The sequence below is a fragment of the Xyrauchen texanus genome, chromosome 1, assembly GCF_025860055.1.
Source record: "Xyrauchen texanus isolate HMW12.3.18 chromosome 1, RBS_HiC_50CHRs, whole genome shotgun sequence".
Taxonomy (NCBI): Eukaryota; Metazoa; Chordata; class Actinopteri; order Cypriniformes; family Catostomidae; genus Xyrauchen; species Xyrauchen texanus.
Window position 1 is genome coordinate 51257342 of NC_068276.1, and position 16828 is coordinate 51274169.

The 16828-nt window shown below is 38.0% G+C and overlaps 1 protein-coding gene across 5 annotated transcripts in view; it reads left to right on the forward strand.

Annotated features, from left to right (window-relative positions):
• Positions 1 to 7823, forward strand: part of LOC127647705 (nuclear factor 1 B-type-like) — a 150592-nt gene extending 142769 nt beyond the window's left edge. For all 5 annotated transcript variants that reach the window (XM_052132165.1, XM_052132130.1, XM_052132157.1 and 2 more), the window contains one exon: positions 1740 to 7823. In XM_052132165.1, the coding sequence (XP_051988125.1) occupies positions 1740 to 1869 (130 nt within the window). In that variant the 3' untranslated portion in view covers positions 1870 to 7823. The remainder of the gene's footprint in view (positions 1 to 1739) is intronic.
• The last annotated feature ends 9005 nt before the right edge of the window (positions 7824 to 16828 follow it).

Genomic DNA, 16828 nt, shown 5'->3' on the forward strand with positions numbered 1-16828 from the left:
CTCAGGAAGAATAAAGTCACTGTTCCACATCCGCTGGGTCCCTGTCCTTCACCAGCCGTCAGCTCCCCCTCGGAAAAACAAACAAACTCCAAAAGAAAACCTCGCTAAAGACTTGCACCTGCAGCCCAAGCAGTGATCCCAGGGAAAAGTATTTCCACACAACAGTCTTCTTTCCTTCAATCAGCCCACCTCCCTCCACCCCTCCCCAAGCCCTGTCCCCTTTCTTTGGGGGCAAAAACAAAGAGGTGGCTGTGTGTGCTGGGCACTGTTGACAGAGCAGGAGTTTAGTCTGTAATCTCCAAGCAGAAATATTGTGTTCGGTGATTGGGTGAGACAGGTATTTCAGACTAAGACGGGAGAAGGGAAGGGGGGGCATACCAGGGCTCTGGTTTCTGGCCTGCCTAATTATTCGACACATGTACACACCATTCAGCCCCACTGTTCTCCCCCCAGGGAACAACATGCTGTTTGTGCACACTGGCGCTTTTGCATCCAAGATTCGCACCACAGCTCGCAATTAACAGTCTTGTGTTGTTGTGGTGTTCACATGTGCTGAATACAGATAGGAAAGTTGTGTAGACGGTCCCCCTGACTTCACCCTATTGATCAGAGTGGGTGTCAGCTGCAGGGGGCTGAAATGGTGCATGCTCTTAGGGAAACTTCCCCCGTACATTTGCACTAAGGGTGCTTTGTTTCTCTGGGATATCCTGTTTACTGACACGATGCCGAACTCATTGTGTGTGCATGTGTGTAGAGCAAAGGAGTAGCTTTTCAAAAGAGGGTGGGAAAAGTCTAGACCTGATATGCCTCTTTCATTTACTGATTTAAAGAATTTTATGATGATTTTACTTCAAATAATAATTAAATGTATTCATGTACCATTTAAAAAATATATATATTTTACAACACTCCTACATTTACAAACTTTCAAAACTGACAAGGAGCCATACATTTTGTGTGTGTGTGTGTGTGTGTGTGTGTGTGTGTGTGTGTGTGTGTGTGTGTGTGTGTGTGTGTGTGTGTGTGTGTGTGTGTGTGTGTGTGTATAGTAGTGCATATAACACGTAATACAGTTTAGTGTCCTAAACTGTCTAAAATGGAGGAATTCACAACAGATTAAATACTTCAGTTTATTCATTATGTTATTATTTCAGGAGTTTCTCTTCTTGTTTAATCTTACTTATTAAAAATTATCAGTCTTTACTATGTTTAAAACATGATTAAATATATATTCTTTTAAATATTGGAATATTTGGGAAAACTTTGGTCTGTTACAGTTTGATACATGTGTTTGTCATTTTGCACACTGTCAACTAAAATGTAATTTTTTTTTTACAAAAATTAAATACCATTTTAGTCAGCAAAATTGATTAAAATGAATGAATACAACATGATGAAATGTTGAATAGATTACAAATATTTTTGTGAACAAATTCTGACAAAAAATACACAGGAGTCTATTTAGTAAATGTGTATAATCAGAGTTTAATAAATAATAGACCCTTGTATTGTGATATTATGCAAAAACACTTTTTGATGTACTCTTTTGAACCTATATTGTATATAGTTTATTGTATATATAACCAGAGCAATAGGTATGTTAAACACTGGATATTGTGTAAAAATACTTTTTGATGTTCCCCTTTGAATCTTACTTACACGTGATATTTAAAAGACATTTTCACCATGTCTATTCATTAATAACTCAAACAATCCCTTTTTCTTCTGTGTGTCTGCAGTCCTGGTACCTGGGCGAGCTTAATTCCATTCCAAGTGTCGAACGGGACTCCGATTCTGCCAACAAATGTCCAGAATTACAGCATAAACATCATTGGTGAGCCCCTCCTCCAGGCAGAATCAAGCAATTGAAGGGGGCCTAGAACTTGGACCCAGGAGCAACAGGTCCTCGGACAAACCAGCAAGCAGCACTTATACAATCGACCTGGACCTTTGTCCCATCCTCTAAAGGACATTGGCTTTGAGCAGTAGAGTGAGTGGGGTCAAAGTGTTCTATTCTGACATGAGCCTGTCCACACCAGTCAGTCATTGTGTACGGAGGCCCCTAAACTGAGATACTGTGATATTTACCATACAAAACTTTAGATGCCTTACTGTATATGCATGACATGCTAGTCTTTCGTAGTGATTCTCTTGTTCTTATGTCACGATTACTAGTCTTGGTTTACGAAATGATTTGGAGGGGGCAGCCACACAAGGGCTGGCTGGCTGGACGGTTTGTAAGTGGGCTGCAATTCTAACGAACTTTAATCAAACAGAGGCTCATCCTATTCATTACATAAACATAGGAACAATTTTGAACTTAATGTTTTTATTTTCATATTTCCCTCTAAGTTTAATTTGCACATGGTGCAAAATCTTTTGGAATTTGCAATCTTGTCAATCTTGTACTTATTTTCTCTAAAGGTAAAGGTTGGAATTTATTCTGAAGAGTTATGAACTCTAAAAAAAAAAAAAAATATGTATTCAATGAAAGAGGAAAAACCTGTATTACTAGATAAGAATTACAACCCCTTTTTTATATCCTTTGAAAAGGATTTTGAGAGAAAAAAAAAGTCAAAATCTCATAAGAGGCAAGTGCAATTTAAATGATTTTACTGAAGGGAAGCTATCATAGTCTGTCTGCCCTCAGACTCTAAAGTAAGGGGGAGTAAATGTTTTTTAAGTGAACTTAAACGTAAAACATATAAAAAAGAAAAACTATTAAAAAAATTGCACTCTTGATTCGGTATACTACAGAAAGCTGAGGGTGGAAATGTGGGACTGACAGTGAACGTTTACGTGAGCGGAACTGAACACGAACAAGACAGCACTTATTTTGAGCCGTACCCAAACATGCGGGTAGTTTTTTTTTTTTATTTATTAAAATGAAAACTTAAAATAGGTGAAAAGACTCAAACACACTGCGTGTATAAAATGGCTTATTTTGGCATATTACTCACCAATCTAGTATGCATGTTTAGTCGGCTGTTAGCTTCTGAAGCTACTGTTTACACTTTGATATCATGAGAAACTAGATGAACGCAGGCTGGTGAAGTACTTCAAGACTAAATGTGTATGTGTGTTGTGTGTACAATCTGTACTTATTTCAACCCTAATCTGCAGGTTGAGGCGAGATCTCAAGGTGCTTATTTCACGCCCACTTTGGTAGTTCCCAACAGTTGCAGTCCCAGAAATCTACGATTGCTCCCGGCATTTGCTATGCCATTGCCTCTCCAATCAGACATATTTATATAATTACTCTTTCCAATAATCTTAATTTGCACGAAAATACAGTATATAGTCCACGTTACGTGCCTTGCCTTCGACTATAGAAAACATCACTACACTTGTTTTTGCTGCATTTATTACCGTTTTAGGAAAGAAAGAATCCGTTTTATGATAATACCTATTTTGTACTCTGGATGAAATTGAGACATTGTTGATTTTTAGCTTAATTTACTACTTTATCTCACATTTACAGTGCATATCAAGGCTGTGTATAGTTGTCGTTCTAAAGTTTATAATCTACGAGCATTATTTTTCCAGTATTTCAGTGGTTTTCATTTTTGATTCTGTTTTAATCACGTGTTTGTTTTTCCATCTTCCAGTCATTATTGGGGAGGGAGGGGTCCAGATTTATAACAATTATGCAATACCAAGTTTTGCCTATGTAGGTAGTGCTTTTAGCTATGTGGATTATTAGAAGCTAGCACATAAATACAGATAGTGTAAACATTTATTTTGTTGATGTTGTTGTTGTTGACATCGTTGTTGTTATTTTTCCTTTTTTTTTCCCCCTTTAATTGACCAAAGTGGGAACTGCTTTCTATGCAGAGTGTGACAAGGTCTTTTTTTCCCCTTTAAGTGTACCAAAAGGTGGAGAGGTGCATGTAAGAGTAATTTTGTTTCATATTCTCTATAAGGGGAGGATGTTTTTCTAGACTTTGAAGCATGTCTGTAAAGAATGCACCATTTGGTCTAATTTGGCTGAAAAGTCACTGATTAGTCTACTGTGACTAACAAACTCCTTCAAACTTTCCACCTGGGGTGCTAGTTTGACTCCCGGAAGAAGATAACATTAATAGGGGAGACAGCTTGACTTGAGAGCGACAATCACCAGTGAAATTATTCAATATTATTGCATCGTCATTTCAGAAATATTCTCATCCCATGAGTAACTACCCCGTTCTCGCTGCAGAATAAACAATGCAGCTATATGCAATTCCCAAGTAGATGCCTTAAACTAACAAGTGGCTTGTTATAAAATGCGCTACAATCACCACCACGCAAGTTCATGCGTGTTAAATATGTCACAATCAGAAAATATCCATTTCAATTTACCGCCTTTTTGAGATCGTAGTTCATAGATGGATAAAACCCCCCATTGGGACAATAAGTTATTTCTATTGATATTGTTATTTTGGAGTTGTTTCATAAGCTATATATCTAGGTGAAAAGGAATCATTTAACGCTCTTATGGTCTCGAGGATCAAGGAAATCTTTGTTGGAAAATGAAACGGTTTTGCACCTACAGCTCATAGGCAATCATCCACCCATAGTGTCCTTCCAACTAAATACAGAACAACAAAAACTCAGGCTTTTTGCTACACAGGGGATTACCAGCATCATTTAAAATACACCTTTTTATAATAGCACTTCAACATACTAAATCTCCCCTTTATATTAATTGTTGTTTCAAATTCTAGCTCTTAAATCACTATACAGTCTGTTTTCAGAGACCTCAAGTCAAGCTGCCACTCTCCTTCCTCATTCAAGATTTAATAATTAAACTAGAAAAAAAGCCACCCCGTTATATGTGCACTGTTTCGCCTTTAGTTGTTTTTGATTTCTGTAAAATAAGTGCTTTGCAGTCTTCTGGATGTTGGCAATGCCACTGAAGTGCATTTTCTCCTAGTGTGATGGGAGTGTCAGGGTCATAGAAGTAATACTTGTGTTCTTAAAGGAATGTTCCAGGTTCAGTACAAGTTAAGCTTGACATTTGTGGCAAGATATTGATTATCACAAAATATGTATTTAGACTAGTCCCTAAAAAAATCCAGGTTCTAGTGAGGCACTTGCAATTGAAGTTAGTCCAATCCATAAATATTAAAATACTTACTGTTTGAAAGTATGGCCACAAGATGTAAACAATATGCGTGTTAACATGATTTTAGTGTGAGAAAATCACTTACTAACCTTTTCTGTGTAAAGTTGTCAAAGTATGCCAATTTTGCTACTTGGTTGCCTTGACGGCATAAAGTGGTAAACCCTAAAACAATGGAAAAAATACTTAATAATACAAATAACTTTACAGCTAATATAAAATTATAAGCATCTTGTTTCTGCCTTTAAACACTCCAAAAATTGTCCCCATTCATTTCCATTGTATTTGGGGCGGCTCTGGCTCAGGTGGTAGAGCGGGTCAGCCACTAATTGCAGGGTTGGCGGTTCGAATCCCAGCCCACATGACTCCACATGCTGAAGTGTCCTTGGGCAAGACACTGAACCCCAAGTTGCTCCCAATGGCAGGCTAGCGCCTTGCATGGCAGCTCTGCCACCATTGGTGTGTAAATGGGTGAATGGGACACCTCTAAGTTTAAAAAAGGCGCTATATAAGTGCAGACCATTTATCATTGCTTCAGTGTAATCTTATTTTTTGCTTTTATGATTTTTTTATTTTTATTATTATTATTATTTTTTTTTTTTTGTGGTAATCAACATTATACCACAACTGCTGTTGATTGAGCTTAACTTATATTGAACCCGGAATATTCCTTTAAGGTGCGCTGGAAACCGTGAAGGAGGCCATAGGTTGGGGCCATCTCCATGGCCGTTGTAATAGCAATTGTTTTTGGTAGTCATTGTTATGGGTTAAAATCTGCTCTGGCAGCTTCGTGAAATGTGAGTGTGTAGATGACTTTGTCAGAGTGTTTGTTAAAGGATGACTCTGACACTACAAGAGGAGAGTAGATGAGGGTCTTTCTGTTGAATTACCTGCCTTGTTGACAAAAGTGTGTACACTGTAAATTTCTTTCTTTCCCCTTTTGTAAAAAGAAAAAACTTTTGACGTAATCGTGAATTGTCCATTAAATGATGTCCATATTTTTTAGCGAAACAAAAAACAAACAAAAATGTGTTTAGATTCGTGTTACAACTCTCCAGCTGTCCATTAAATAAGAAAGAGTTTGACTTTGTAATTCTTTATTTTTGTTTTCCTGTACTTATAAAGTGGAGTTAATTCCTGTAAGGGACTGTAAATGTTTAAAACAAAATGATGAAGGTCTTTTGTTGTATTTCGTGTTGATTAACTTGGATCCTTGAGACATTTCATAAATGTTTGAAGTGTTGTTTTGTTAGTGTGGCCATAGGGTGCGTTTGATGTGATTGTGATATTGAAAATGGGAAAAGAAATGTTTAAATTTGTGTTAAGTAGGGTCATTTTTATTATTATTTTTACTGTTGGGAACTCCTAGTCACTTTAGATTAAAGGCACCTGATTTGAGTCTCCCAACAATAAGTACCAGGGTAATGTCGCTGAAGACATCACAAAATATTCTACTGTCTTTTGCAAAATTAAGCATGCATTATTTTCCCCATCAATGGAGGCTGACCCACCATACAATATACAGAATGCTTGCTTAAAGGGTGACATTTTTCAGCAAGATACTATGCCAATACTGGCACTTAGGCATCTCCATTCTCCAGTGTTTACATATGTCCGCTCTGGGCAGGGATTGCCATGTTAGAATGAATGCTGGTCACATTTATATGTGTCGTTTTCAGGGCAGGCTCAGTACGGAGAGAAGTGCAAATCCTAGAAGTCTTTGTGTGGACACGCAGGCATCTTTTTTATGTTACCATCGCAGAGGAAAACAGCTGAGCATTTGCACTTTCGGCAGTTCCCACTAGCTCTTTGATTAGCACATTGTTTGTTGTTTGGATTACGTCAAGCAGTTATGATGCTCGAGTGTTCATAGTCGGACTGAGTGTTGCATTGGTAGCTCAGAGCACTGCCCCTCACCACAGCATACAATGTTATGCTTATACGATGGTTAAACTTTATTTTGGGGTACAAGTAGCGATGTCTGTTTTTTCAAAGGGCTGATCTCATTGGTAGTTTCAGAAATGAGTTAAGAAATGACATATTAATAGCAGTAAGATATCCTGGTGATGTTGTGAAAGCCATAGTAATGGCTCTACATGTAGATCATTTATACAAGGTGGACCAGTGGAACCCATGCCAATGTCTATTTTCAGCTCTTCTGTGTGTTAGTGCAGGGAAAGGTAGGAGGAAATTTTTTTCCACATCCACTCTCATATTTCCATTTCTAGAGCATTTCCAACAGCATGAGTAATCATCGACATGAACAGGAACATTTTCAAAAACAGCATTTTATGAGACGTTTACAAAAAAAAAAAAAAGAAATACAATTTTTTTTCAAGCAGTGCCTGTTTCAGCTCAGTGTCTCAGTGGGCTTTCCCTTGTAAATAGAAAAACCATTGAATTTTCTTTAGGGAATACAATAAATGATCAATCAAACTCAATCTGTGGGATGCCTCACCCAATGTCTTTCCCCTGAAATGTTTCTGCTTATTTTGGTCCTGGTTCTATGTTTGATTTGTGTTTTTGTGCTTTGTTCAATTTTGGATATTTTAGTCAAATGGGATTCCCCCAGTTTCCATTGCAAGGAGAAAAAGTAATAGTTGGGCAGTGTGTTCTACTAGACTACACTTAGTACTATAATAGATGACAAAAAAATGTCAGATGAAAAAAAAAAAAAAAGAAAACGATTGCAAGTTCCACAGCAGAGTTAATTTTCTTTTCTTTTGAAGGGGTGGGTGGGGTTGGGGGGTCTTGTGGCACTTTTATGCCCACTGCAATCTCAGTGGTTTTGTGGTAGGTTGGTTTATAGCATGACAACAACAACACTAAAACCAACAAATGTTATAAAGTTGTAACTGTTTTTGTAGGGATTGTGGAAACACGGCTGTCATATGCAAATATTAATGTATGTTCTGAATGTACATTATAGAAACACTTTATGGAGTTTTTGTGTTTTTACTCACAGTTTAAGATACGCAGGTGTCCTTCAAGAAGCTGTATAATGAAGGCCTTGTTTTATTTTCTTCTATTGATTTCACTTTTTGTTTTCACAGCTATAAACAGTAGGCATTGCCTTCAAGCTGGTTGCATTTGGTGCAGGGGCTAAAATTGCCACAAGATTAAAAATGAGTGTAAATAACGCTTGACTTTTTTGTGATTGTTACGGTTATATCCAGCCTATACTGCTAGCAGCTGTTTTACTGCAGTCAATTACTGGAAGTGGATATATTTCCTATGCAAAACTGTTTAAACAATAAAATGAGCTATGCTACAAAGCAACCGTTGCCTGGACCCATTTCTTTTTCATTGCCTTTTCATTTCATTTGTGTATTTTTCTTACTAAAGTAATATATCAAATACCCAGCTATGAAAGTAGAGTACTTTTTGTATATAGGTGAATACAATTTCCTATATTGCTTCAAGAGTGAAACATAATCAACCAGAAATTGTAATAGGAGAATCATTTATTGTGTGTTTTCTATACAATCTGTCCCTAACAAAACCAAACATACCTAGATTAAACATCAATTATGACAGGACCAGGTCTCAGGCAAATCTTGATATGTTGAGGTAAGACTATATACTGCATGCAAAACAAAGAGTTTTTATGGAACGTGTTGGATATCTTATATCACAGTGATTTAATTTGCCCCAATTTTAACTACATTTGCCCAAGTCTAAACAACAATATACAGTATGCATAGATAAGTTCTTCTGATGTCATTTCCTGAGGGAACAGCTAACATATTCAACATATACACACAATGCCATTACAATAACAGCATATACCCACCGCTGTGCCCACAAGATAAGCCGTAAGTACTGTTGAATGCACTTATTGGCATAGCTCAGCATCTCTCTAATCCTTCAGTTCACTCAAGGTTGAGAATAAGACAGTTAGTTTAGGTCTTTGTGGATGGCACATTTGAAGAACAGGAAAACCACAGTCCTGCTGTCTGCTTATCAATTAGGTCGAAACCTGGCCGTGGGCACAAACAGAGTTTGTTTGGCTGCGAAACAAAAACAATGTGGTGCTGTGCTGATATAAAATTACCCCAATGTATAATGGTTATTACGCCATTTATCAAAATTGGTCAGTTAAGGAAACATCTGGCTTCAATAGCTCGCCTGAAGTCTGTAGGGTTTGGCTTTTGGGGTGTCCCAAATATTTTCCAAGGCTTTCTTTTTTCTATCAAGGCTTGCTGTTGATGATTTGATGATGTTGAAAAGACACAAATCAGACCGATAATGTCTGGTGGGGCAGAAGTACACCAGGATTTTGAGTGATTGCCTTTGTTTTTTGAGAGAAGGGGGCCAACCAAGGCTAGGTGGAGTTAGCCCCATTATGAAATACAACTGCCACTGCACAGGACTGTCTACCAGGCCTGGGTAAGATCAGATGAGAGGGTTAACCTGAAAAAGATAGAAACCGTGTATACAGTGTTTTTTAAACCTGTTATGAAATCATTTCAAGTGTTCCTATGATGCTATTGTGCAACACTTTTAATAGCAAGCTTGAGATTTTAGGTCCAAAACCTAGTGAGCTTCCTCCAGAGGCAGTCTTTTAAAGGGATAGTTCACCCAAAAATTAAAATCTTCACATCCTTTACTCACGCTCATGCCATCCCAGATGTGTATGACTTTCTTTCTTCAGCAGAACATAAACAAAGATGTTTAGAAGAATATCTCAGCTTTGTAGGTCCATACAATGCAAGTGAATGGTGATCAGACCTTTGTAGCTCTCAAATCACATAAAGGAAACATCGAAGTAATCCATAAGTTTACATATATATCTTTAGAAGCAATATAATAGGTGTGGGTGAGAAACAGATCAAAATGTAAGTCATTTTTTACTCTAAATATCCACTTTCACTTTTACATCGGAATGTCACGTGGTGCCTGTTTATTTTCACTTTCACATCTGAAAGTGAACATTAATCTGGAGATTTAGAGTAAAAACTGACTTAAATGTTATTCTGTTTCTCAACCACACCTATTATATTGCTTCTAAAGATATAGATGTAAATAAACACTGGTGTCAGATGGATTGCTTCTGTTTCCTTTATGTGATTTTTGGAGCTACAAAGGTCCAAATCACCATTCACTTGTATTGTATGGACCAACAGAGCTAGATATTCTTCTAAAAATCTAATTTGTTAGATACCAAATTATAATCTGACATATGTTGATTCGTGAACTATTCCTTTAATATACTCTGCTGATTTACCCACGAAGAGGGTTTTGTGTGGTCCGCAGTAGATGGGAGCGTGGGATTTTATCATGTCTGCGCATCAGCGGGATGTGTGTGTACAGAAACAGGTGTTCAGCATTAAAGTGTTTGTGTGTATGGGGGGTGGGGGGCTGGGCTAAGAGGGGACTTTGATACACAAAGAGAAAACACAACGTCCTTGTCTTGAGAAGTGGCATGCAGTGAGTTGTAGTGGTGGGGTGGGCTTGCACGAGGGGTGGGCGATTGAATGGTCCTCTCGTCCCCTGTGAAACACTCAGGATTAGCTCCCTCACTTTCCCACAGTCACACATATCCACCCCTCCCACTCTACATATATTTGCATATGCCACAGACAAGGGAGGCAACAAACAAACATCATATTGAGCCGTGACTGGCTATTCAATAGATCTTACCCACAGACACTCGCACACTCCCACAGTACCATTCTCACATAGCCTTGGGTTTCGCTTTGTTGACAAGGGGATTTCTATATGGTGTATGTCAGCTAGAGGTGTAGCGCAGCAAGCGAGCTCTGATGTGGAGATGAAAGACAGCAGATGCTGACACGGAAAGATCTGTGCATCCCCACGATGATCACTGTCATTATCTGCTGCTGGAATGTGGACTGGCTCTCTGGATCATGAGGCTTTTGCAGTGGGTGGCAGGAAAGGGGAACATTCACAGTTATAATCAAATCCAATTATTTCTCACCACTTTTAAACATGCCTCCCTATACAATTCCAAACTGTTCAACAGTGAAGCTTACCTTAAGTTCACTTTACTGTAACATTACATTGGAACAGGACTGCGGCCGTGGCTGCCAAGTTTCTATCAAGGCATTGATTTATGATTCCGAAGACATTCCACGGCCTCGGTTGAGAACATTTAGCTGTAACTGGAGCAAGGAGATGGCGAGGGCACAATATTTCTCTCAATACCAATAGCTGGGTTCTCTTACACAGCTGTCATGAACCTCTGTAAATATACTACAGATCATAAACTGATCCAGAGCTCTGTGAGGTATGATCACAGCCCCTGTGAAGACATTGTGCAGGAAAAAGGAATAAATGACACTGGATGAGGGAATAGTTCCCACTTAACAATGGCTGGACATAACCAGCCATATGTCTGAGTGAGGAAATTAAATGTAAGAATAAACTAAATGTATTTTGAAGATTTTACCAGAAAATTCTGCAACAGTAGATTGAAATTTCTTCAGCTAAACTCGTTCTGTGCTTACTGAAATCTGAACCACAGCCCCCAGTGGCCATAGCGGGAAATGTTATTTAACGTGTGAGCTTAAGTAAAATGTCCACAGAGGGGTGCCAAAAGCAAGTGAACCGAGTTGTTTTAGTTGCAAACGATGTAATGCAGTCAACAGGAATGCATAATTTATCAACTCTACCCCCCTAACCCAAGCCCCAATCCTAAACCTAACCATGAGTGTTATCTGTAATCTTAGAGGGAAAATACAATCATGCTCGTCATTAATTATGTGAACACGATTTCAGTCAGTGCACTGGAACATTCCATAGCAACATGTCGACTCCTCGTGTGATCACGTTGCTATATCAGCAGTGAAAATGTCCTAGCTATGTCAATAAGCTACGAAGAAAATAACTGAAATCAATATATTTGTTTGGGACTCTGACTTACTTTGTTCCCATCAGAAAATTGCAGTAGACACAAATTACATTAAATCAGTTAACCAGAACTCTTTCCTCCTTTTCTCCAAAATGCAGTGACATTTCTTACAGGTGGAACAGATGGATTGAAGAAAATTCCCTCATGTGCTGACTCAAGATCTTGGTTGGCTCAGTGCTAAAAAAAAATATGCAACTATTGTGTCTGTTTATGTTGTGAATGTGATACCTTTTTTGTAAGTATTTGAGTATGTGAAACCCCAATAAAATATCTACAGTATTAAAAGTGAGCATGATCTCAATATTTAAGAGACTATGCACATTCTCAACAGGGTATTCAGGATTTGTATCACTCTGAAGGGGTTTATTTAGTGATTATGATCGGCTGATTTTACATTATCCCTCTTATTACACTGCTTATCAAATAATCCTCAGCATAGTGATTTTCTTTTTCCTCCTTGAACATGTTTTTAGGAAGCCACTGAATATATATATATATATATACATTCAGTTTATACATTTATGCATTTATCCAACAATATAGCTTGTATCCAAATGACTTGCAGTGCACTTATTACAGGGGCAATCCACCCAGAGCAAAATGAGTTAAGTTCTTTGCTCAAAAACACAATTGTGGTGGCTGTTGGGATCGAACCAGCAACCTTCTGATACCAGTTCTGTGCTTTAACCCACTACATATATATAACCTTGTGTTTTAAGCATATTTTGTTTTGAGGTGAATTTTGTGTGGCTTCAGAAAAATGTAACAATCTGAGAAAAGTTTTTAAGCACATTTTGCTTTGAGGTGACTATTACATAGGTATTGTTTAATTGCTTTAAACAATAAAACAAGCAATTCTGCTATGCTGGGTCTCTGAGGGAAGTATGGAATTGCATTTAAATGATTTTATGTTAAAATAAAAGAATGTGCCATCAGAGCTGTTGTGCAGTGCTCAGGACAAAGAAGAGCTCTTCACTCATAGGGACACAGGTTCAAGCCCAACCTGGGTCATATCCTGATCCCACTGCCCTTCTTTGAGTCCTACTTTCCTGTCTACACTCTACTTTCCTATAAATAAAAGGCAAAAAGCCACCCCAAAAAGAAAAAGGCTGTGGAGTGATATGGGAAATTGTAGGAAATGTGTAGGAAAATTGAAACATGGGACAACAATCAGTGATGGGTAGAGTAGTAAAAAACTGTACTTAAGTAAATGCACAATTACTTAAAAAAACAATTACTCAAGTAGGAGTAAAAGTGCTAACATAAATAATTACTTGAGTAAGAGTAAGAAAGAATCCAATTAAAAGAGTACTCAAGTAGTGAGTTACTCATGACTTTCAATTCACGAATGATGTAATGGACATTAACGACCAACATTCCATTATGTAATACACATTTAACATGTATTACAGATTTATTATTATTATTATTAATAGGCATTCTGTCCTTATTCACCATCAGGTTGTTCCAAACCCATATGACTTTATTTCTTCCAATAAGGAGCTTTTAGACAGAATGTTCTCCAGTAGTTAAATCCATATCTTCAAAAGTGATATGATAGGTGTGTGTGAGAAACAGATCAATATTATGTCATTTTTGCTAGAAGTTCTTCTCCTAGCCCAGCACGGGGCAATATGCATTGAAGAATGTGAATCACCAAAAACAAAACTAAAAGAATGTGAAAGTGGTCTGTTTCTCATCCACACCTATCACATCACTTCTGAAGATATAGATTTAACCACTGGAGTCTTCTGGATTACTTTTATGCTAATATATATGATTTTGAGCTTTAAAATGTTGGCACCCATTCACTTGCATTGTATGGACCAAAGGAGCTGAGAAATTAATTTGTGTTCAGCAGATGAAAGAAAGTCATACACATCTGGCATGCGGGTGAGTAAATAATGAGAGAATTTTCGTTTTTGGGTGAACTATCCCTTTAAGGGCTCTTGTCAGATCTGGATGAATTTGTCAATAAGAAGAGAGATTTTGAAACCTTTCTAGTAATTATTACAGAGAAAATCTGAACAATGTCCCACAGGGACATTATATATAAAGCTGAAATATAAGCCAAAGCAAGATCATGTTTTATTAATGCCTACTTTAACTATTTCATAGATTTTAGTTCTTAGATCAGTGTACAGTTTTCAGTGTCGAAATAATTTAGATCATTAGTTCTGTACACTGTACCGCCACTCCCTAAACGCAGAGTATGCAGCCTGCGTAGGGCACCACACACAGAAATGCTGTCTGTTCACACTACAGTTGTCAATTACACGTTCAGCAGAGCAAAAGGCATTTATTTACACTTAACTTGGATTTTTACATGGATTTAAACAGTTAATCAGCCTGAAGTAGTTGTGATAGTTGCAAGTACCCCCGCAAGGGTGCGGGGTTAATGCATAAATACTGCTCATGACATTCAGGACGTGGGACAAACTCACCAATATATTGCTGCTGATTTAAAAATGTACCCTTAAAAACGGATGTCACCCATGACACAGAAAAGCCTGCATTATCATTAGAGCCACAACTTACCTCAGAGTGCTGCCTTAAGTTGGAGTTGCAATTTTAATCTTGAAATTTCCGCTTGTCTTGGTGTTAAATTATTTTTTTAGTGTGCAGAGCAAGTGTTTCACTTTGTTTGAAGAGACTGATGCTGCAGCAGTGATGGATGCTTGAGTGACAGTCTTTGACAGCGCACGCAGCTGTGAACTTCCACTGTCGTAAAAGTCCCATTCAGTAATCTCACAATAAATAACACATTAATAGAAATTAAACAAAGTACATTTTCCATTAGAAATTTACTTGAGTGAGAGTAAGAAGTGCCTACTTTTAAACCTATTCTAAAAGTATTTTCCCCAAAAAGTTACAAGTAAATGTAACAGAGTAAATGTAGCGCGTTACTACCCACCTCTGACAACAATCCATTATATGTTTAGCTGTCACTATACAAAAATATGTGCCTGCAGAATCACAGTCACGTTCTATAAGCACAATTAGTGCTTGTGCTGTTTACATTTTGTACAGTACAAATTCACTGTCCCATCTACTTCTAATTTTTAGTTAGGATAAAGATTGTAAACCAGAGCAGCCATCTTAGCCCTTAAATCACATTCCGAGTGGACAGGGCTTATTGTGATGACGGAATGGGAAAGCAGGCAGCTGGGATGTGCTGGGAAATGGTTGTGGATTAGGTTACTTGCATGGATTCAGGGTGATGTCTTAAGTAAGAAGCTGACAGAGACGATGGCCACATTCACACAGCAGCAGAATACGGTTGTCAGACCTGTTTTTAGTGCTTAATGCGGTTATGTCCACACACCGGATGGTTATTTATGGGTGTGACAACCGCATTCTATAACCGAACTGACACCCACAAATTTTCAGGTCAACCGCATTCTTGGCAAACCTGTGCTGTGTGAACGGAACCGTACTGGACAACTAGTTGTTAGTTACACCATTTAATGTGAGAGGTATGCTGCACTGTACACGCAAGTCTCGTGTGTTTTATATGGGACTTTGTTAGCTCAAGGAGACGGTGAAATTAGCTGCGTGTCATTCAAAGTTTCAGCCACTGTTTTCCACCGGCTGCTCATGGGCAAGAGCTGCGTGACCCAAAAGCTCTGCATATGGTTAAAAAGTATTTAAAGCCGCTGACGGTTAATTATGAGCTGATGGATGAACTTCCGTCTCTGTTGGAATCATTTATTTAATAATGTGGCGGCAATTGTGATAAGACATGCCGATGTTATGGACATCGCCATCTTTTAGTCACTGTCCCTATGGTTACATCTGTTACAATACAGTTGTGACTTCAGTTCAGTTCACAGTTCAGTTCATTCATACAGACAGTATTTGAGCCACTACTGCAAGCTGTTGTATGAATGAGACATTTCAAGACTCACAACTGTAAGTAAATATGGTTGTCAATCCCAAAGAATGTGTGAACATAGCCTTACATTAAGTCTCAGCGTAAAAGTATTAGGACTCCTCGTAGAAAAAAAATATTGAATTTCAATGCAAATCAAGGATCCAATAGTCAATGCATTACAGAAACTGAAGGAAACATATCAGACGGCACTGTTCTTCTTCCAGCAAATTCACCCTTATTTTGGTTTGAAGACATTGTAAACAGAGAACGTGCAGATTGTCCATTTTAAATGGATAGTTGACCCAAAAATGTAAGTTCTGCCATCAATAAGGCCTACTCACCCTCTTGTTGAAATCAGAAGTTTACATACATCTTACCCAAACTCAGTTTTTCACAAGTGCTGAGATTTAATCTCATAACATTCCCTGTATTAGATCAGTTAGGATAACTACTTTATTTTAAGAATGTGAAATGCCAGAATAATAGTAGAGATAATTATTTATTTCAGCTTTTATTTCTTTCATCACATTCCCAGTTGGTCAGGTGTTTACTTACACTTTGTATTTGGTAGCATTGCCTTTACATAGTTTAACTTGGGTCAAACATTTTGGGTAGCCTTCCACAAGCTTGTCACAATAAGTTGCTGGAATTTTGGCCCATTTCTCCAGACAGAACTGGTGTAACTGATCCAGGTTTGTAGGCCTCCTTGCTCGCTCACACTTTTTCAATTCTGTCCACACATTTTTCTATTAGATTGAGATTAGGGCTTTGTGGTGGCCACTCCAATACCTTGACTATGTTGTCCTTGAGCCATTTTGCCACAACTTTGTAGGTATGCTTGAGGTCATTGTCCATTTGGAAGACCCATTTGCGATGAGCTTTAACTTCCTGGCTGATGTCTTGAGATGTTGCTTCAATCCACATCATTTTTCTTCCTCATGATGCCATCTATTTTGTCAAGGGCACAAGTCCCTCT